At 38.9% G+C, this 22,306-nt stretch overlaps 1 protein-coding gene across 2 annotated transcripts in view; it reads left to right on the top strand.

Moving 5' to 3' along the window:
* Positions 1–22,306, top strand: part of TMLHE (trimethyllysine hydroxylase, epsilon) — an 88,788-nt gene that overhangs the window by 41,671 nt on the left and 24,811 nt on the right. The window contains exons 4-5 of one of the 2 annotated variants that reach the window (XM_055438309.2): positions 11,167–11,446; positions 13,629–13,748. In XM_055438309.2, the coding sequence (XP_055294284.1) occupies positions 11,167–11,446; positions 13,629–13,748 (400 nt within the window). The remainder of the gene's footprint in view (positions 1–11,166; positions 11,447–13,628; positions 13,749–22,306) is intronic. The other variant, XM_055438310.2, reaches the window with a different exon arrangement.

Genomic DNA, 22,306 nt, shown 5'->3' with positions numbered 1-22,306 from the left:
ACCTTTTCACTCTCCTCCTTCACCTTCATCAAGAGGCTTTTGAGTTCCTCTTCACTTTCTGCCATAAGGGTAGTGTCATCTGCATATCTGAGGTTATTGATATTTCTCCCAGCAATCTTGATTCCAGCTTGTGCTTCTTCCAGCCCAGCGTTCCTCATGATGTACTCTGCATATAAGTTAAATAAGCAAGGTGACAATATACAACCTTGACGTACACCTTTTCCTATTTGGAACTAGTCTCTTGTTCCATGTCCAGTTCTAACTGTTGCTTCCTGACCTGCATACAGGTTTCTCAAGAGGCAGGTCAGGTGGTCTGGGATTCCCATCTCTTTCAGAATGTTCCACAGTTTATGGTGATCCACACAGTCAAAGGCTTTGGCATAGTCAATGAAGCAGAAATAGATGTTTTTCTGAAACTCTCTTGCTTTCTCCATGATCCAGCGGATGTTGGCAATTTGATCTCTGGTGCCTCTGCCTTTTCTAAAACCTGCTTGAACATCTGGAAGTTCACGGTTCATATATTGCTGAAGCCTGGCTTGGAGAATTTTGAGCATGACTTTACTAGCGTGTGAGATGAGGGCAATTGTCCGGTAGTTTGAGCATTCTTTGGCATTGCCTTTCTTTGGGATTGGAATGAAGACTGACCTCTTCCAGTCCTGTGGCCACTGCTGAGTTTTCCAAATCCGCTGGCATATTGAGTGCAGCACTTTCACAGCATCATCTTTCAAGACTTGAAATAGCTCAACTGGAATTCCATCACCTCCACTAGCTTTGTTAGTAGTGATGCTTTCTAAGGCCCACTTGACTTCACATTCCAAGATGTCTGGCTCTAGGTCAGTGATCACGTTATCGTGACTATCTTGGTCGTGAAGATCTTTTTTGTACAGTTCTTCTGTGTATTCTTGCCACCTCTTCTTAATATCTTCTGCTTCTGTTAGGTCCATACCATTTCTGTCCTTTATCGAGCCCATCTTTGCATGAAATGTTCCCTTGGAATCTCTAATTTTCTTGAAGAGGTCTCTTGTTTTTCCTGTTCTGTTGTTTTCCTCTATTTCTTTGCATTGATCACTGAGGAAGTCCTTCTTATCTCTCCTTGCTATTCTTTGGAACTCTGCATTCAGATGCTTATATCTTTCCTTTTCTCCTTTGCTTTTCGCCTCTCTTCTTTTCACAGCTATTTGTAAGGCCTCCTCAGACAGCCATTTCGCTCTTTTGCATTTCTTTTCCATGGGGATGGTCTTGGTCCCTGTCTCCTGTACAATGTCACGAACCTCCGTCCAGAGTTCATCAGGCACCCTATCAATCAGATCTAGTCCCTTAAATCTATTTCTCACTTCCACTGTATAATCATAAGGGATTTGATTGAGGTCATATCTGAATGGTCTAATGGTTTTCCCTACTTTCTTCAATTTAAGTCTGAACTTCGCAATAAGGAGTTCATGATCTGAGCCACAGTCAGCTCCTGGTCTTGTTTCCGCTAACTCTATACAGCTTCTCCATCTTTGGTTGCAAAGAATATAATCAATCTGATTTCGGTGTTGACCATCTGGTGATGTCCATGTGTAGAGTCTTCTCTTCTGTTGTTGGAAGAGGGTGTTTGCTATGACCAGTGCATTCTCTTGGCAAAACTCTATTAGCCTTTGCCCTGCTTCATTCCGTGCTCCAAGGCCAAATTTGCCAGTTACTCCAGGTGTTTCTTGACTTCCTACTTTTGCATTCCAGTTCCATATAATGAAAAGGACATCTTTTATGGGTGTTAGTTCTAAAAGGTCTTGTAGCTCTTCATAGAACCGATTAATTCAGCTTCTTCAGCATTACTGGTTGGGGCCTGGATTATTGTAATATTGAATGGTTTGCCTTGGAAACGAACAGAAATCATCCTGTCATTTTTAAGATTGCATCCAAGTACTGCATTTCAGACTCTTTTGTTGACCATGATGGCTACTCCATTTCTTCGAAGGGATTCCTGCCCACAGTAGTAGATATAATGGTCATCCGAGTTAAATTCACCCATTCCAGTCCATTTTAATTCACTGATTCCTAGAATGTCGACATTCACTCTTGCCATCTCCTGTTTGACCACTTCCAATTTTCCTTGATTCATGGAACTAACATTCCAGGTTCCTATGCAATATTGCTCTTTACAGCACCGGACCTTGCTTCTATCACTGGTCACATCCACAGCTGGGTATTGGTTTTGCTTTTGCTCCATCCCTTTATTCCTTCTATAGTTATTTCTCCACTGAGCTCCAGTAGCATACTGGGCACCTACCGACCTGGGGAATTCCTCATTCAGTATCCTATCATTTTGCCCCTTGTTACTGTTCATGGGGTTCTCAAGGCAAGTATACTGAAGTGGTTTGCCATTCCCTTCTCCAGTGGACCACATTCGGCTGTGGTCCATGTGATCAGATCGACTATTTTCCTGTGATTATGATTTCAGTGTGTCTGCCCTCTGGTGCCCCCTAGCAATACCTACCGTCTTATTTGGGTTTCTCTTACCTTGGTCGTGGAAAATCTCTTCACAGCCGCTCCAGCAAAGTGCAGCCCCTGTACCTTACCTTGGACGAGGGGTATCTCCTCAAGGCCGCCCCTCCTGACCTTGAACGCGGAGTAGCTCCTCTCGGCCCTCCTGCACCCGCGCAGCCACCGCCTGTTGGACGTGGGGTAGCTCCTCTCGGCCGCCGGCCCTGGCCTCAGGCGTGGGGTAGCTCCTCACAGCCGCGCCTCTTTGCGTGGTTCGTTGCGCCGGGGCCGGCGTCTCTCGCGTCGCGTCTGCGCCGCCGGGGCCGGCGTCTCTCGCGTTGCGTCTGCGCCGCCGATCAAACACAAAGAACAAATATTAAAAGCAGCAAGGGAAAAACAACAAGTAACACACAAGGGGATTCACATAAGGATAACAGCTGATCTCTCAATAGAAACTCTTCAGGCCAGAAGGGAATGGCAGGACATACTTCAAGTGATGAAAGAGAAAAACCTACAACCCAGATTACTGTACCCAGCAAGGATCTCATTCAAATATGAAGGAGAAATCAAAAGCTTTACAGACAAACAAAAGCTGAGAGAATTCAGCACCACCAAACCAGCTCTCCAACAAATGCTAAAGGATCTTCTCTAGACAGGAAACACAGAAAGGGTTTATAAACTCGAACCCCAAACAACAAAGTAAATGGCAACGGGATCATACTTATCAATAATTGTCTTAAATGTAAATGGGTTGAATGCCCCAACCAAAAGACAAAGACTGGATGACTGGATACAAAAACAAGACCCCTATATATGTTGTCTACAAGAGACCCACCTCAAAACAAAGGACACATACACACTGAAAGTGAAGGGCTGGAAAAAGATATTCCACGCAAATAGAGACCAAAAGAAAGCAGGAGTAGCAATACTCATTTCAGATAAAATAGACTTAAAAATAAAGGCCATGAAAAGAGACAAAGAAGGACCCTACATAATGATCAAAGGATCAATCCAAGAAGAACATATAACAATTAAAATATATATACACCCAACATAGGAGCACCACAACATGTAAGGCAAATGCTAACAAGTATGAAAGGAGAAATTAACAAAAACACAATAATAGTGGGAGACTTTACGATGCCACTCACACCTATGCATAGATCAACTAAACAGAAAATTAACAAGGAAACACAGACTTTAAATGATACAATAGACCAGTTAGACCTAATTGATATCTACAGGACATTTCACCCCAAAACAATGAGTTTCACCTTTTTCTCAAGTGCACATGGAATCTTCTCCAGGATAGATCACATCCTGGGCCATAAATCTAGCCTTGGTAAATTCAAAAAAGTTGAAATCATTCCAAGCATCTTTTCTGACCAAATGCAGTAAGATTAGATGTCAATTACAGGAGAAAAACTATTAAAAATTCCAACACATGCAGACTGAACAATACGCTGCTGAATAACCAACAAATCACAGCAGAAATCAAAAAAGAAATCAAAATATGCATAGAAATAAATGAAAATGAAAACACAACAACCCAAAACCTGTGGGACATGTAAAAGCAGTGCTAAGGGGACGGTTCATAGCTATACAGGCTTACCTCAAGAACCAAGAAAAAATTCAAAAAAAATAACCTAACTCTATACTTAAAGCAACTAGAAAAGGAAGAAATGAAGAAACCCTGGGTTAGTAGAAGGAAAGAAATCTTAAAAATTAGGGCAGAAATAAATGCAAATAAGCAAAAGAGACCATAGCAAAAATCAAAAAAGCCAAAAGCTGGTTCTTTGAGAAGATGAATAAAATTGACAGACCACTAGCCAGACTCATTAAGAAACAAAGGGAGAAGAATCAAATCAACAAAATTAGAAATGAAAAGGGAGAGATCACAATAGACAACACAGAAATACGAAGGACCTTAAGAGACTACTATCAGCAGCTATATGCCAATAAAATGGACAACTTGGAAGAAATGTACAAATTCTTAGAATAGTACAACTTTCCAAAACTGAACCAAGAAGAAATGGAAAATATTAACAGACCCATCACAAGCACGGAAATTTAAACTGTAATCAGAAATCTTCCAGCAAACAAAAGTCCAGGACCAGAGGCTTCACAGCTGAATTCTACCAAAAATTTAAAGAAGGGCTAACACCTATCCTACTCAAACTCTTCCAGAAAATTGCAAAGGAAGTTAATCTTCCAATCTCATTCTATGAGGCCAGCATGACCCTAATACCAAAACCAGACAAAGATGCCACGAAAAAAGAAAACTACAGGCCAATATCACTGATGAACATAGATGCAAAAATCCTTGACAAAATTCTAGCAAACAGAATCCAACAACATATTAAAAGGATCGTACATCATGACCAAGTGGGCTTTATCCCAGGGATGCAAGGATTCTTCAATATCTGCCTGCAAATCAATCAACATAATACACCACATTAACAAATTGAAAGATAAAAACCATATGATTATCTCAATACATGCAGAGAAAGCCTTTGACACAATTCAACATCCATTTATGATAAAAACCCTCCAGAAAGCAGGAATAGAAAGAACATAGATCAATATAATAAAAACTATATATGACAAACCCACAGCAAACATTATCCACAATGGTGAAAAATTGAAAGCATTTCCCCTAAAGTCAGGAACGAGACAAAGGTGCCCACTCTCACCACTACTATTCAACATAGTTTTGGAAGTTTTGGTCACAACAATCAGAGCAAAAAGAGACATAAAAGGAATCCAGAGGGAAAGAAGTACAACTCTCACTGTTTGCAGATGACTTGATCCTCACCCTAAAGACTCCACCAGAAAATTGCTAGAGCTAATCAATGAATATAATACAGTTGCAGAATATAAAATCAACACACAGGAATCCCTTGCATTCCTATACACTAACAATGAGAAAACAGAAAGAGAAATTAAGGAAACAATTCCATTCACCATTGCAACAAAAATATTTAAATACTTAGGAATACTTTATCGACCTAAAGAAATAAAAGACCTATATATAGGAAGCTATAAAACACTGATGAAAGACTTCAAAGAAGGCACAAATAGATGCAGAAATATACCATGTTCATGGATCGGAAGAATCAATATAGTGTAAATGAGTATACGAGCCAAAGCAACCTATAGATTCAATGTAATCCCTATCAAGCTACCAACAGTATTTTTCACAGAACTAGAACAAATAAGTCCACAATTTGTATGGAAATACAGAAAACCTCGAATAGCCAAAGCAATCTTGGAAATAAGAATGGAACTGGAGGAATCAACCTGCCTGACTTCAGGCTCTACTACAAAGCCGTAGTCATCAACACAGTATGGTACTGGCACAAAGACAGAAATATAGATCAATGGAACAAAATAGAAAGTCCAGAAATAAATCCACGTACCTATGGACACCTTATATTAGACAAAGGAGGCAAGAATATTCAATGGAGAAAAGACAATCTCTTTAACAAGTGGTGCTGGGAAAATTGGTCAACCACTTGTAAAAGAATGAAACTAGAACACTTTCTAACACCATACACAAAAATAAACTCAAACTGGATTAAAGATCTAAATGTAAGGCCAAAAACTATAAAACTCCTAGAGGAAAACATAGGCAAAACAGTCTCCGACATAAATCACAGCAGGATCTTCTATGACCCACCTCCCAGAGTAATGGAAATAAAAACAAAAATAAGCAAATGGGACCTAATTAAACTTAATAGCTTTTGCACAACGAAGGAAACTATAAGCACGGTGAAAAAGCCTTCAGAATAGCAAACGAAGCAACTGACAAAGAATTAATCTCAAAAATATGCAAGCAACTCCTGCAGCTCAATTCCAGAAAATTAAGCGACCCAATAAAAAAAAATGGGCCAAAGAACTAAACAGACATTTCTCCAGAGAAGACATGCAGGTGGCTAATAAACAAATGAAAAGATGCTCAGCATCACTCATAATCAGTTCAGTTCAGTTCAGCTCAGTCGCTCAGTCGTGTCCGACTCTCCGCGACCCCATGAATCACAGCACGCCAGGCCTCCCTGTCCATCACCCACCCCCGGAGTACACTCAAACTCATGTCCACAGAGTCGGTGATGCCATCCAGCCATCTCATTCTCCGTCGTCCCCTTCTCCTCCCGCCCCCAACCTTTCCCAGCATCAGAGTCTTTTCCAGTGAGTCAACTCGTCGCATGAGGTGGCCAAAGTATTGCAGTTTCAGCTTTAGCATCAGTCCCTCCAATGAACATCCAGGGTTGATCTCCTTTAGAATGGACTGGTTGGATCTCCTTGCAGTATAAGGGACTCTCAAGAGTCTTCTCCAACACCACAGTTCAAAAGCATCGATTCTTCGGCGATCAGCCTTCTTCACAGTCCAACTCTCACATCCATACATGACCACGGGAAAAACCATTGCCTTGACTAGACGGACCTTGGTTGGCAAAGTAATGTCTCTGCTTTTTCATATACTATCAAGGTTGGTCATAACTTTCCTTCCAAGGAGCAAGCGTCTTTTAATTTCATGGCTGCAGTCAGCATCTGCAGTGATTTTGGAGCCCCAAAAAATAAAGTCTGACACTGTTTCCACTGTTTTTCCATCTATTTCCCATGAAGTGATGGGACCAGATGCCATGATCTTTGTTTTCTGAATGTTCAGACTTAAATTGAAGAAAGTAGGGAAAACCACTAGACCATTCAGGTATGACCTAAATCAAATCCCTTATGATTATACAGTGGAAGTGAGAAATAGATTTAAGGGACTAGATCTGATTGATAGAGTGCCTGATGAACTCTGGACGGAGGTTCGTGACATTGTACAGGAGACAGGGAGCAAGACCATCCCCATGGAAAAGAAATGCAAAAGAGCGAAATGGCTGTCTGAGGAGGCCTTACAAATAGCTGTGAAAAGAAGAGAGGTGAAAAGCAAAGGAGAAAAGGAAAGATATAAGCATCTGAATGCAGAGTTCCAAAGAATAGCAAGGAGAGATAAGAAAGCCTTCCTCAGTGATCAATGCAAAGAAATAGAGGAAAACAACAGAATAGGAAAAACAAGAGACCTCTTCAAGAAAATTAGAGATTCCAAGGGAACATTTCATGCAAAGATGGGCTCGATAAAGGACAGAAATGGTATGGACCTAACAGAAGCAGAAGATATTAAGAAGAGGTGACAGGAATACACAGAAGAACTGTACAAAAAAAAGATCACTCATAATCAGAGGAATGCAAATCAAAACCACAATAAGCTACCATTTCACACAAGTCAGAATGGCTGCTATCCAAAAGTCTACAAGCAATAAATGCTGGAGAGGATGTGGAGAAAAGAGATCCCTATTACACTGTTGGTGGAAATGCAAACTAGTACAGCCACTATGGAGAACAGTGTGGAGATTCCTTAAAAACTGGAAATAAAACTGCCATATGACCCAGCAATCCCACTGCTGGGTATACACACCAAAGAAACCAGAATTGAAAGAGACACATGTGCCCCAATGTTCATCACAACACTGTTCATAATAGCCAGGACATGGAAGCAACCTACATGTCCATCAGCAGATGAATGGATAAGAAAGCCGTGGTACATATACCCAATGGAATATTACTCAGCCATTAAAAAGAATACATTTGATTCATTTCTAATGAGGTGGATGAAACTGGAGCCTATTTTACAGAGTGAAGTAAGTCAGAAAGAAAGACACCAATACAGTATACTAACACATATATATATGGAATTTAGAAAGATGGTAACAATAACCCTCTATGAGAGACAGCAAAAGAGACACAGATGTATAGAACAGTCTTTTGGACTCTGTGCGAGAGCGCGAGGGTGGGATGATTTGGGAGAATGGCATTGAAACATGTATATCATATGTGAAATGGATCACCAGTCCAGGTTCGATGCATGAGACAGGGGGCTTGGGGCTCCTGCACTGGGATGACCCAGAGGGATGGGATAAGGGCGGGGGGAGGGGTGTTCAGGATGGTAAGCACATGTACATCCGTGGCAGATTCATGTCAATGCATGACAAAAACACTACAATATTTTAAAGTATTACCCTCCAACTAAAATAAATAGATTTATATTAAAAAATAAAAAGGTTCATCTAGACAAAGCTATGGTTTTTCCAGTAGTCATTTATGAATGTGAGAGTTGGACTATTAATAAAGCCTAGCACCAAAGAATTAATGTTTTTGATCTGTGGTGTTGGAGTAGACTCTTGAGTGTCCCTTTGACTGCAAGGAGATCCAACCATTCAGTCCTAAAGGAAATCATTCCTGAATATTCATTCGAAGGATTGATGCTGAAGCTTAAACTCCAATACTTTGGCCACCTGATGCAAAGAACCAACTTAGTGGAAAAGACCTTGATGCTCGAAAGATTGATGGCAGGAGGAGAAGGGGACAACAGAGGATGAGATGGTTGGGTGGCATCACCGACTCAATGGACATGAGTTTGAGTAAGCTCCTGTAGTTGGTGAAATGAAGTCGCTCAGTCATGTCCGACCCTTTGCGACCCCATGGACTGTAGCCCACCAGGCTCCTCAGTCCATGGAATTTTCCAGGCAAAAGTACTGGAGTGGGTTGCCATTTCCTTCTCCAGGGGATCTTCCCAACCCAGGGATCGAACCCAGGTCTCCCACACTGCAGGCAGACGCTTTACCGTCTGAACCACCAGGGAAGTAGTTGATGATGGACGTGGAAGCCTGGCGTGCTGCAGTCCATGGGGTTGCAAAGAGTCGGACACGACTGAAAAACTGAACTGATACTAGAAGAGGACACCTAGAAACTTGTGCCTGTTTTTTTCGGAACTCTACCCTATGTACCTTTTCCCTTTGTTGATTTCAATCTGTATCCTTTAACTGTAATACACCTTAACTGGATTATAACAGGTTTTAAAAAAAGAAATAAAGCATACCATAGAAAGTTTTTTTTTTTTAAAAAAAGACTGACCCTGCAAAATATTTGTAAAATATATGATTATATATCTGTGTGTGTGTGTGTGTGTGTGTGTGTGTGTGTGTGTGTGTGTAGTCCTATTAGTGTTCCAATAGAAAAATGTGAGAAAGAAGTGAGCAATCATTAAACCACAAGTCAGGAAAATTTCTGTTAAGGGCCAGATAGTCAAGATTTTTAATCTTTGTTGAGTACACTGTCTCTGTCACAAAGATTCAGTTCTTTGGTAGTAGGGTAGAAACAGCTATAGAAAATACATACTACAAAGCAGATGTTACAAAAACAATTCTGGGCAGGTTAGGCTACTGCCTCAGTTTGGTAACCCTTGCATGTAAAAAATACCGATGTCTAACAAATGTTCTTCTTCGTGTTAAATAACTTGAATTTATTATAATAAGATGAGTTTTATTTACCAAATTAGAAAAAAAAATGTTTAAAAAATAAGAATACTCAATTTTGATGGGTACGCATATATGCATATATTGTTGGAGGGGATGAAAATCGGTAGACTTTCTAGAAAGTAATCTGGTTATATGTATCAAGACTCTTAAAATTTTGTGTCTTTGGATTTAACAATTCTACCTTCTATGTGTTTATTTTAAGAAAATTATCAGAAAAATGGACAAGGATGATCACTATTAAATAATAGGGAAACTTTCCAAAAATACAACTACATGCCCCAGGAGAACAGACTGGTTAGGTAAATCTTGGTAGTCCATATTCTGAAAATATAGAAATTAATTTTTGAAGGCTTAGTTTTTTAATGATAAAATTATTCTTAAAATTTAAGTGACAAAGGCAGGGTGCAAACTGATACATATTTTCACAATATGTTATGTAAAGTAAAAGTATGCATACAAAAAACTAGAAGGAATGATTGCAAGCTATGAATAGTGGTTTCATCTAGATAATTGAATAAGTATATCTGACCTTTTCATTTCATCATACTTTTTTATACTTTCCAAATTCTTTATGATACTTTTACTATCATGGTGTAGAAATTTGAAAGAGAGAAACAGAGAGGTAGAAAGAAAAGGAGAGAGAAAATGTCAGGATAGCCCTTCACTCCTCTTGCTGTATCCTTTGCTTACTTATTGGCTTATCCTGAATATTTTCTAAAACATTTTAGGAGCTGGCTTTTTTACTTTTTGTGGAGCAGTGGGCGAAATTATCATGTTGTATTGATACATCATTAGACCAAACTGCCCTAATTCATTTATAAGAGGGAGATCGAAGTCCTTTACTATGTAGCTATAGTTCATAAACTTATTTACCTGCTAGGAAGATTTATTTGTTCATTCATTCACTTATTAATTTATACAACTTAACTGACAAATATTTCTGTCTCAGGAACATTCCAAGCATTCATTTGAATTTGGTCTCATAAACAATACATATGTGCATGTGTGCTAAGTCACTTCAATCGTGTCTGACTCTTTGCAACACCATGGACTGTAGCCCATGAGACTCCTCTGTCCATGGGATTCTCCAGGCAAGAATACTGGAGTGGGTTGCTGTGCCCTCCTCAAGGGGATCTTCCCAACCCAGGAATCGAACCTGCGTCTCTTATGTCTCCTGCACTGGCAGACAGTTTCTTTACCACTAGCGCTACCTGGGAAACCCCATAAACAATACCATACTGGGTAATTGGTTGCTGAAAATAATATACTTAACCAGTAAATTATTGGCAGGATATATAATTATTATTTTTATTACTTTTTATTTTTTCCTATAAAGGGCCAGATGGTCATGTGACTAGATATGATTTGGATTGGCTGGCGAAAAACAGCTATGAAGGGCAGAAACAGAAGGTCATCCAGCCTAGAATCTTATGGAATGCTGAAATCTACCAGCAAGCCCAAGTTCCGGCTGTAGATTTCCAGACCTTCTTAGAAACCAAAGAGGGACTGAAGAACTTTCTGCAGAACTTTCTGCTCTATGGAATTGCTTTTGTGGAAAATGTCCCTACTACTCAGGAACACACAGAGAAGCTGGCAGAAAGGATCAGCTTGATCAGGTGAGTCATTAGTTTTCTGATATGTGCAGAAGTTAATTTCCAGAGCATGAATATCAGTAAAATAATATGACAGGTATGGTCACCCTTGTTTTTCCAGAATATTCTGTGGCCTGAATAAGGAGATTACCATTTATAGTGCTTTATTTCAAGCCCAGATTTCTAATCTCTAGAGACACTTACATGTTAAATATGATAACTTCAAAGTTGTATTTTTTTCAAGCCCGGTGACACTCAAAGTAAGAGTTATTCATTGTACGCTTGAAAGAGCACTAACTTTGAGTAAAGAGAACTAGATTTTAGTCTGAGTTCTCCCATCAAGCAGTTGGATAAACATACACTCCTACCCACAATCGCTGTCCCTGTCACCTCTATTTTCCAATCTGATCAGTAAAAGCATTGAATAAGATGGTATCTAAAGATATCTACTTTTGACCTATTATTCCTAAGGCTTAATTCAGACACTGGTTGTTAATAATACTCCCCTATACTGTAACCTCAACATTCAGAAAATGAAGATCATGGCATCTGGTCCCATCACTTCATGGGAAATAGCTGGGGAAACAGTGGAAACAGTGTCAGACTTTATTTTTGGGGGCTCCAAAGTCACTGCAGATGGTGATTGCAGCCATGAAATTAAAAGACGCTTACTCCTTGGGAGGAAAGTTATGACCAACCTAGATAGCATATTAAAAAGAAGAGACATTACTTTGCCAACAAAGGTCCGTCTAGTCAAGGCTATGGTTTTTCCCGTGGTCATGTATGGATGTGAGAGTTGGACTGTGAAGAAAGCTGATCGCCGAAGAATTGATGCTTTTGAACTGTGGTGCTGGAGAAGACTCTTGAGAGTCCCCTGGACTGCAAGGAGATCCAACCAGTCCATTCTAAAGGAGATCAATCCTGGGTGTTCATTGGAAGGACTGATGCTAAAGCTGAAACTGCAATACTTTGGCCACCTCATGCGACGAGTTGACTCACTTGAAAAGAGTCTGATGCTAGGAGGGATTGGGGGTGGGAGGAGATGGGGACGACAGAGAATGAGATGGCTGGATGGCATCCCCGACTCAATGGACATGAGTTTGAGTGAACTCCGGGAGTTGGTGATGGACAGGGAGGCCTGGTATGCTGTGATTCATGGGGTCGCAAAGAGTCGGACACGACTGAGCGACTGAACTGAACTGAATACTGTACAGCATTTAACCAGCATATTCTCATCAGTGATTTTAATTGGTTAGTATAGTAGTCCTGATAAGTGTGTATTTTATCTCCTGTTCTACTGATGAGGCACTTGAGCATCAGATGTATTAAATGGCTTGACCCAAATTGCTCTGCTAGTAAGCAGTTCCGTTCCGTTCCGTTCTGTCACTCAGTCGTGTCCGACTCTATGCGATCCTGTGGACTGTAGCCTTCCGGGCTTCTCCATCCATGGGATTCTCCAGGCAAGAATACTGGAGTGGGTTACCGTTTCCATCTCCAGGGGATCTTCCCGACTGGAATTCAAGAGAGCTCATGTTTTCTGATCTTAAGTACAAAGTTATTTCCATTGCATTTCTAGGTAGTATATAGGTTTATCTTCTGTAGTATTAAATGTTACATAAACTGACTTTGTCAGTTAGTACTTTCCTTTTACTTCATAAGAGCCAGATATAACTCATTGTGTAGCAGATGGCATGCTGGGTCATTTGCCCATGATGTATATATCTCAAGGAGAGATATAGTAACAGTGATACAGCAAGTCTCACTAAATACTTGCTACTATAAACTATTCTTTTCTCTTTTTTTATTCTTCCATGTCTAAAAGGTGGGTGAAGATCTACATTAATCAATTCTAAAAGCAGCTACCCAAAAACATCTTTTTCTATGTGAGGAATGTGAGTGCAGGACAGAAATGTGAACATGAAAGCTGTTCAAAGCAGACACATAAACAGAGTGAGATGGTTCCCTGTTTTCTGACTACATTATCCTTCCACTCTTTCCCCGCAGCTTCCTGGAATATTACTCAGTGGTGGGATCATTAAGACGGGTGATGAGTTCAACTGTTTCCTTTACTTTATAGTTGGATATCTGGAGCCAAAATAAAACTTCTGTTTTTATTTGTAAATAAAGAAAGTATTGGAAAGAGTTTTGAATGACAAGAATGAAAATTTCACATAGCTAAAAGGCCTTCCTATGCTACATTTGACAGAGAAACCATCTATGGGAGGATGTGGTTTTTCACTTCAGACTTCTCCAGGGGTGACACTGCATACACCAAGCTAGCTCTGGATCGGCACACTGACACCACCTATTTTCAAGAGCCCTGTGGGTAGGTGGATTAGAATTTTCCAAAGTGTGATCATTACATGTGATGATCTTGAATACTTTCTTAATCATTTTCTGTTTTATTTGAACAAAGATCATATCTGCTGCTGCTTATTTACATAATTAACTCTTTTCTCCTTAGATATATGACCATTTTAAAAGACTCATAGGAATAAAAATTTTTGAAATGATTGAAAATCTACCTTACTACATGAATGGATCTGAATTTTGTTTAATTTACATTTTTATCAAAGTGATTGCAGATAATTTACTGAAAATGTATTGATTAACCATTGGTTTGGGAATTTGTTCAGTTTTTCGTATTTAGTTATTCTATTGCAAGTTCAATTCAGTTCAGTCGCTCAGTCGTATCTGACTCTTTGTGATGCCATGGAGTGCAGCACGCCAGGCCTCCCTGTCCATCACCAACTCCTGGAGTTTACTCAAACTCATGTCCATTGAGTCTGTGATGCCATCCAACTATCTCATCCTCTGTCGTCCCCTTCTCCTCCTGCCTTCAATCTTTCCCAGCATCAGGGTCTTTTCAAATGAGTCAACCCTTCACAACAGCTGGCCAAAATATTGGAGTTTCAGCTTCAGCCTCAGTCTTTCCAATGAATATCCAGGACTGATTTCCTTTAGGATAAACTGGTCAGATCTCCTTGAGTTGCAGGATTTCTGTGCAGTTATATTGCAAAGGGGTAGGTAGTCTAAACACAGCTACCTTGGGTATGGAATTAAGAGGCATTAGAATCCAATTTACAAGAATTTGGAGGGAAAAAGTGAATGAAAAATAAACTTCTTTTTAAAATAAATGTGTTCATTTTAATTGGAGGCTAATTACGTTACAATATTGTACGGGTTTTGGCATACATTGACATGAATCTGCCACAGGTGTACATGTCTTCCCCATTCTGAACCCCCCCCCAATGCCTTCCCCATCCCATCCCTCTGGGTCATCCCAGTGCACCACCCCAAGAAAAATGTCCCATGCATCGAACCTGGACTGGTGATCCATTTCACATATGATAATATACATGTTTCAATGCCATTCTCCCAAATCATCCCACCCTTGCCCGCTCCCACAGAACCGAAAAGACTGTTCTATACCTCTTGTCTTTTATCTGTCTCACATATAGGGTTATTGTTACCATCTTTCTAAATTCCCTATATATGCATTAGTATACTGTATTGGTGTTTTACTTTCTGGCTTACTACACTCTGCATAATAGGCTCCAGTTTCATCCACCTCACTATAACTGATTCAAATGTATTCTTTTTAATGGCTGAGTAATATTACATTGTATATATGTACCACATCTTATCCATTCATCTGCTGATGGACATCTTGGTTGCTTCCATGTCCTGGCTATTATAAACAGTGCTTTGACAAACATTGGGTTACACGTGTCTCTTTCAATTCTGGTTTCCTTGGTGTGTATGCGCAGCAGTGGGATTGCTAGGTCATATGGCAGTTCTATTTCCAACTTTTTAAGGAATCTCCACACTGTTCTCCACAGTGGCTGTACTAGTTTGCATTCCCACCAACAGTGTAAGAGGGATCTCTTTTCTCCACACCTTCTCCAGCTTTTATTGTTTGTAGACATTTGGATAGCAGCCATTCTGACTGGCGTGAATTGTGTGGTTTTGATTTGCATTTCTCTGACTATGAGTGATGTTGAGCATCTTTTCATGTGTTTGTTAGTGATCTGTATGTCTTCTTTGGAGAAATGTATGTTTAGTTCTTTGGCCCGTTTTTTTTTATTGGATAGCTTATTTTTCTGGAATTGAGCTGCGGGACTTGCTTGTATATTTTTGAGATTAATTCTCTGTCAGTTGCTTCGTTTGCTATTATTTTCTCCCTTTCTGAAGGCTGTCTCTTCATCTTGCTTATAGTTTCCTTCGTTGTGCAAAAGACATTAAGTTTAATTAGGTCCCATTTGTTTATTTTTGCTTCTATTTCCATTATTCTGAGAGGTGGGTCATAGAGGATCCTGCTGTGATTTATGTCAGAGAGTGTTTTGCCTGTTTTCCTCTAGGAGTTTTATTTATTTTTTGGTGACCTAAAGTAACATTTTTTAAATTAATTTCTTTTAATTGGAGGCTAATTACTTTACAGTATTCTATTGGTTTTGCCATACATTGACATGAATCTGCCCCGGGTGTACATGTGTTCCACATCTTGAACCCCCCTCCCACCTCCCTCCCCATATCATCCCTCTGGGTCATCCCAGTACACCAGCCATGAGCTTCCTGTGTCAAGCATCGAACTTGGACAAGGGATTTGTTTCACATATGATAATATACCTGTTTCAATGCCATTCTCCCAAATCATCCCACCCTCGCCCTCTCCCACAGAGTCCATAAGACTGTTCGATACATCTGTGTCTCTTTTGCTGTCTCGTATACAGGGTTATCGTTACCATCTTTCTAAATTCCATATAACACTAGCCAGACTCATCAAGAAACAAAGGGAGAAGAACCAAATCAATAAAATTAGAAATGAAAATGGAGAGATCACAACAGAAAATACAGAAATACAAAGGATCATAAGAGACTACTATCAGCAATTATATGCCAATAAAATGGACAACTTGAAAGAAATGGACGCATTCTTAGAAAAGTACAACTTTCCAAAACTGAACCAGGAAGAAATACAAAATCTTAACAGACCCATCACAAACACGGAAATTGAAACTGTAATCAGAAATCTTCCAGCAAACAAAAGTCCAGGACCAGAGGCTTCACAGCTGAATTCTACCAAAAATTTAGAGAAGGGCTAACACCTATCCTACTCAAACTCTTCCAGAAAATTGCAAAAGAAGGTAAACTTCCAAATTCATTCTATGAGGCCAGCGTCACTCTAATCCCAAAACCTGACAAAGATGCAAAAAAAAAAGAGAAAACTACAAGCCAATATCACTGATGAACATAGATGCAAAAATCCGTAACAAAATTCTAGCAGTCAGAATCCAACAGCACATTAAAAGGATCATACATCATGACCAAGTGGGCTTTATCCCAGGGATGCAAGGATTCTTCAATATCTGCCTGCAAATCAATCAACATAATACACCACATTAACAAATTGAAAGATAAAAACCATATGATTATCTCAATAAATGCAGAGAAAGCCTTTGACACAATTCAACATCCATTTATGGTAAAAACCCTCCAGAAAGCAGGAATAGAAAGAACATAGATCAATATAATAAAAACTATATATGACAAACCCACAGCAAACATTATCCACAATGGTGAAAAATTGAAAGCATTTCCCCTAAAGTCAGGAACGAGACAAAGGTGCCCACTCATTCTATGAGGCCACCATCACCCTGATACCAAATCCTGACAAAGCTGCCACCTAAAAAGACAACTACCGGCCAATATCACTGATGAACATAGATCCAAAAATCCTTAACAAAATTCTAGCAATCACAATCCAACAACACAGTAAAAAGATCATACATCAGGACCAAGTGGGCTTTATCCCAGGGATGCAAGGATTCTTCAATATCCGCAAATCAATGTAATACACCACATTAACAAAATGAAAAATGAAACCATATAGTTATCTCAATAGATTCAGAGAAAGCCTTTGACAAAATTCAACATCCATTTATGATAAAAACCCTCAGAAGGTGGGAGTAGAAGGAACATTCCTCAAATTAATAGAAACTATATATGACAAAAACACAACAAACTTTATCCTCAGTGGTTAAAACTTGAAAGCATTTCCCCTTAAGTCAGGAACAAGACAGTGGTGCCCACTCTCACCACTACTATTCAAAATCGTTTTGGAAGTTTTGGCCACAGAAATCAGAGCAGAAAAAGACATAAAAGGACTTCAAATTGGAAAAGAAGTAAACCTCTCTGTTTGCAGATGACATGATCCTCTACACAGAAAACCCTAAAGACTCTACCAGAAAATTACTAGAGCTAATCAATGAATATAGTAAAGTTGCAGGATATAAAATCAACACACAGAAATCCCTTGCATTCCTATACAGTAATAATGAGAAAATAAAGAAATTAAGGAAACAATTCCATTCACCATTGCAAAGAAAAGAATAAAATACTTAGGAATATATCTACATAAAGAAACAAAAGACCTATATATAGAAAACTATAAAACACTGGTGAAAGAAATCAGAGAGGACACTAATAGATGCAGAAAGATACAGTGTTCCTGGATTAGAAGAATAAATATTGTGAAAATGAGTATATTACCCAAAGTAATTTATAGGTTCAATGCAATCCCTATCAAGCTACCAACGGTATTTTTCACAGAGCTAGAAAAAATAATTTCAGTTTGTATGGAAATACAAAAAACCTCGAATAGCCAAAGCAATCTTGAGAAAAAAGAATGGAACTGGGGCAATCAACCGGCCAGATTTCAGGCTCTACTACAAAGCCACAGTCATCAAGACAGTATGGTACTGGCATAACAACAGAAATATAGATCGATGGGAAAAAATAGAAAGCCCAGAGATAAATCCATGCACCTATGGACACCTTATCTTTGACAAAGGAGGCAAGAATATTAAATGGAGAAAAGACAATCTCTTTAACAAGTGATGCTGGAAAAACTGGTCAGCCACTTGTAAAAGAATGAAACTAGAAGACTCCCTAACACCATACACAAAAATAAACTGAGACTGGATTAAAGATCTAAACCTAAGACCAGAAACTATAAAACTCCTAGAGGAGAACATAGGCAAAACACGCTCTGACATAAATCACAGCAGGATCCTCAATGACCTACCTCCAGGAATATTTGAAATAAAAGCAAAAATAAACAAATGGGACCTAATTAAAATTAAAAGCTTCTGCACAGCAAAGGAATCTATCAGCAAGGTGAAAAGGCAGCCTTCATAATGGGAGAAAATAATAACAAACGAAGCAACTGACAATTAATCTCAAAAATATACAAGCAACTCCTGCAGCTCAATTCCAGAAAAATAAAAGACCCAAAGCAAAAATGGGCCAAAGAACGAAACAGAAATTTCTCCAAAGAAGACATACACATGGCTAACACATGAAAAGATGCTCAACATCACTCATAATCAGAGAAATGCAAATCAAAACCACAATGAGGTACCATTTCATGCCAGTCAGAATGGCTGCTATCCAAAAGTCTATAAGCAATAAATGCTGGAGAGGGTGTGGAGAAAAGAGAACCCTCTTACATTGTTTGTGGGAATGCAAACTAGTACAGCCACTATGGAGAACAGTGTGGAGATTCCTTAAAACACTGGAAATAGAACTGCCATACGACCCAGCAATCACACTCCTGGGCATACATACCGAGGAAACCAGAATTGAAAGAGACACATGTACTCCAATGTTCATCTCAGCACTGTTTATAATATCCAGGACATGGAAGCAACCTAGATGTCCATCTGCAGAGGAATGGATAAGAAAAGTGTGATACATATACATAATGGAGTATTACTCAGCAATTAAAAAGAATACATTTGAATCATTTGTAATGAGGTGGATGAAACTGGAGCCTATTATACAGAGTGGAGTAAGCCAGAAAAAAAAACAGCAATACAATATACTAATGCATATAAATGGAATTTAGAAAGATGGTAATGATAACCCTGTATAAGAGACAGCAAAAGAGACACAGATGTATAGAACAGTCTTTTGGACTCTGTGGGAGAGGGAAAGGGAGGGATGATTTGGGATGATGGCACTAAAACACGTATATTATCATATGTGAAACGAATCACCAGTCCAGGTTAGATGCATGATACAGGATTCTCGGGCCGGGTGCACTGGGATGAACCAGAGGAATGGTATGGGGAGGGAGGTGGGAAGGGGGTTCAAGATGGGGGACACATGTACACCCGGGGCAGATTCATGTCAATGTACGGCAAAACCAATACAATATTGTAAAGTAAAAAAAAGAAAGAAAAGAGATCGATAAAGATAAAAAAAGTAATAAAAAATTTCAACAATGCTATCAAAACTCAGGGGGAAACGATGTTTGATACTGTCCCTCAATTGTAACTTTTGGTTTTATGGGATTTAATTCAATAAAAATAAGCTTATAAGAAAAAAAAAAGAAATACAAAGGATCATAAGAGACTACTATCGGCAACTATATACCAATATATTGGACAACTTGGAAGAAATGGACAAATTCTTAGAGAAGTACAACTTTCCAAAACTGAACCAGGAAGAAATGGAAAATCTTAACAGATCCATCACAAGCACAGAAATTGAAACTGTAATTAGATATCTTCCAGTAAACAAAAGCCCAGGTCCAGACGGCTTCACAGCTGAATTCTATCAAAAATTTAGAGAAGAGCTAACACATATCCTACTCAAACTCTTCCAGAAAATTTCAAAGGAAGGTAATCTTCCAAACTCATTCTATGAGGCCACCATCACCCTAATAAAAAACCAGACAAAGATACCACCAAAAAAGAAAACTACAGACCAATATCACTGATGAACATAGATGCAGAAATCCTTAACAAAATGCTAGCAAACAGAATCCAACAACATATTGAAAAAACATCATGACCAAGTGGGCTTCATCCTAGTGATGCAAGGATTCTCCAGTATCCACCTGCAAATCAATCAACATAATACACCACATTAACAAATTGAAAGATAAAAACCATATGATTATCTCAATACATGCAGAGAAAGCCTTTGACACAATTCAACATCCATTTATGATAAAAACCCTCCAGAAAGCGGGAAAGGAATGGACATACCTCAACATAATAAAAGATATATATGTCAAACACACAGCAAACATTATCCTCAATGGTCAAAAATTGAAAGCATTTCTCCTAAAGTCAGGAACAAGACAAAAGTGCCCACTCTCACCACTACTATTCAACATAATTTTGGAAGTTTTGGCCACAGCAATCAGAGCAGAAAAAGACATAAAAGGAATCCAGAGGAAAAAAAGAAGTACAACTCTCACTGTTTGCAGATGACTTGATCCTCTACATAGAAAACCCTAAAGACTCCACCAGAAAATTACTAGAGCTAATCAATGAATATAGTAAAGTTGCAGAATATAAAATCAACACACAGAAATCCCTTGCATTCCTATACACTAACAATGAAAAACTGAACTGAACTGAACAATGAAAAAACAGAAAGAGAAATTAAGGAAACAATTCCATGCACCATTGCAACAAAAATAATTAAATACTTAGGAATACTTTATCGACCTAAAGAAATAAAAACGTATATATAGAAAACTATAAAACACTGATGAAAGAAATCAAAGGGCACAAATAGATGCAGAAATATACCATGTTCATGGATCGGAAGAATCAATATACTGAAAATGAGTATATGACCCAAAGCAATCTATACATTCAATGTAATCTTTATCAAGCTACCAAGGGTATTTTTCACATAACTAGGACAAATAAGTCCACAGTTTGTATGGAAATACAGAAAATCTCGAATAGCTAAAGCAATCTTGAGAAATAAGAATGGAACTGGAGGAATCAACCTGCCTGACTTCAGGCTCTACTACAAAGCCATAGTCATCAACACAGTATGGTACTGGCACAAACACATAAATATAGATCAATGGAAGAAAACAGAAAGTCCAGAGATAAATCCATGCAGCTATGGACACCTTATCTTTGACAAAGGAGGCAAGAATATACAATGGAGAAAAGAATATGCAATGGAGAAAAGACAGACAATCTCTTTAACAAGTAGTGCTGGGAAAGCTGGTCAACCACTTGTAAAAGAATGAAACTAGAGCACTTTCTAACACCATACACAAAAATAAACTCAAACTGGATTAAAGGTCTAAACGTAAGGCTAGAAACTATAAAATTCCTAGAGGAAAACATAGGCAAAACACTCTCCGACATAAATCACAGCAGGATCCTCTATGACCCACCTCTCAGAGTAATGGAAATAAAATCAAAAATAAATAAATGGGACCTAATTAAACTTAATATCTTTTGCACAATGAAGGAAACTATAAGCAAGATGAAGAGACAGCCTTCAGAAATGGAGAAAATAATACCAAACGAAGCAACTGACAGAGAATTAATCTCAAAAATATACAAGCAAGCCCTGCAGCTCAATTCCAGAAAAATAAGCGATCCAATAAAAAAATGGGCCAAAGAACTAAACATACATTTCTCCAAAGAAGACATACAGATCACTAACAAACACATGAAAAGATGCTCAACATCACTCATAGTCAGAGAAATGCAAATCAAAACCACACTGATGTATCATTTCACGCCAGTCAGAATGGCTGCTATCCAAATGTCTACAAACAATAAAAGCTGGAGAGGGTGTGGAGAAAAGAGACCCCTCTTACACTGTTGGTGGGAATGCAAACTAGTACAGCCACTGTGGAGAACAGTGTGGAGATTCCTTAAAACACTGGAAATAGAACTGCCATACGACCCAGCTATCCCACTCCTGGGCATACACACCAAGGAAACCAGATTTGAAAGAGATATATGTACTACAATGTTCATCACAGCACTGTTTATAATAGCGACGACATGGAAGCAACCTAGATGTCCATCTACAGATGAATGGATAAGAAAG

The sequence above is a fragment of the Moschus berezovskii genome, chromosome X (assembly GCF_049115385.1).
Source record: "Moschus berezovskii isolate FMDL1 chromosome X, NW_MosBer_1.0, whole genome shotgun sequence".
Classification (NCBI taxonomy): domain Eukaryota; kingdom Metazoa; phylum Chordata; class Mammalia; order Artiodactyla; family Moschidae; genus Moschus; species Moschus berezovskii.
The sequence above is the reverse complement of the archived record's forward strand: the minus strand, read 5'-3'. Positions and strand labels throughout refer to the sequence as shown.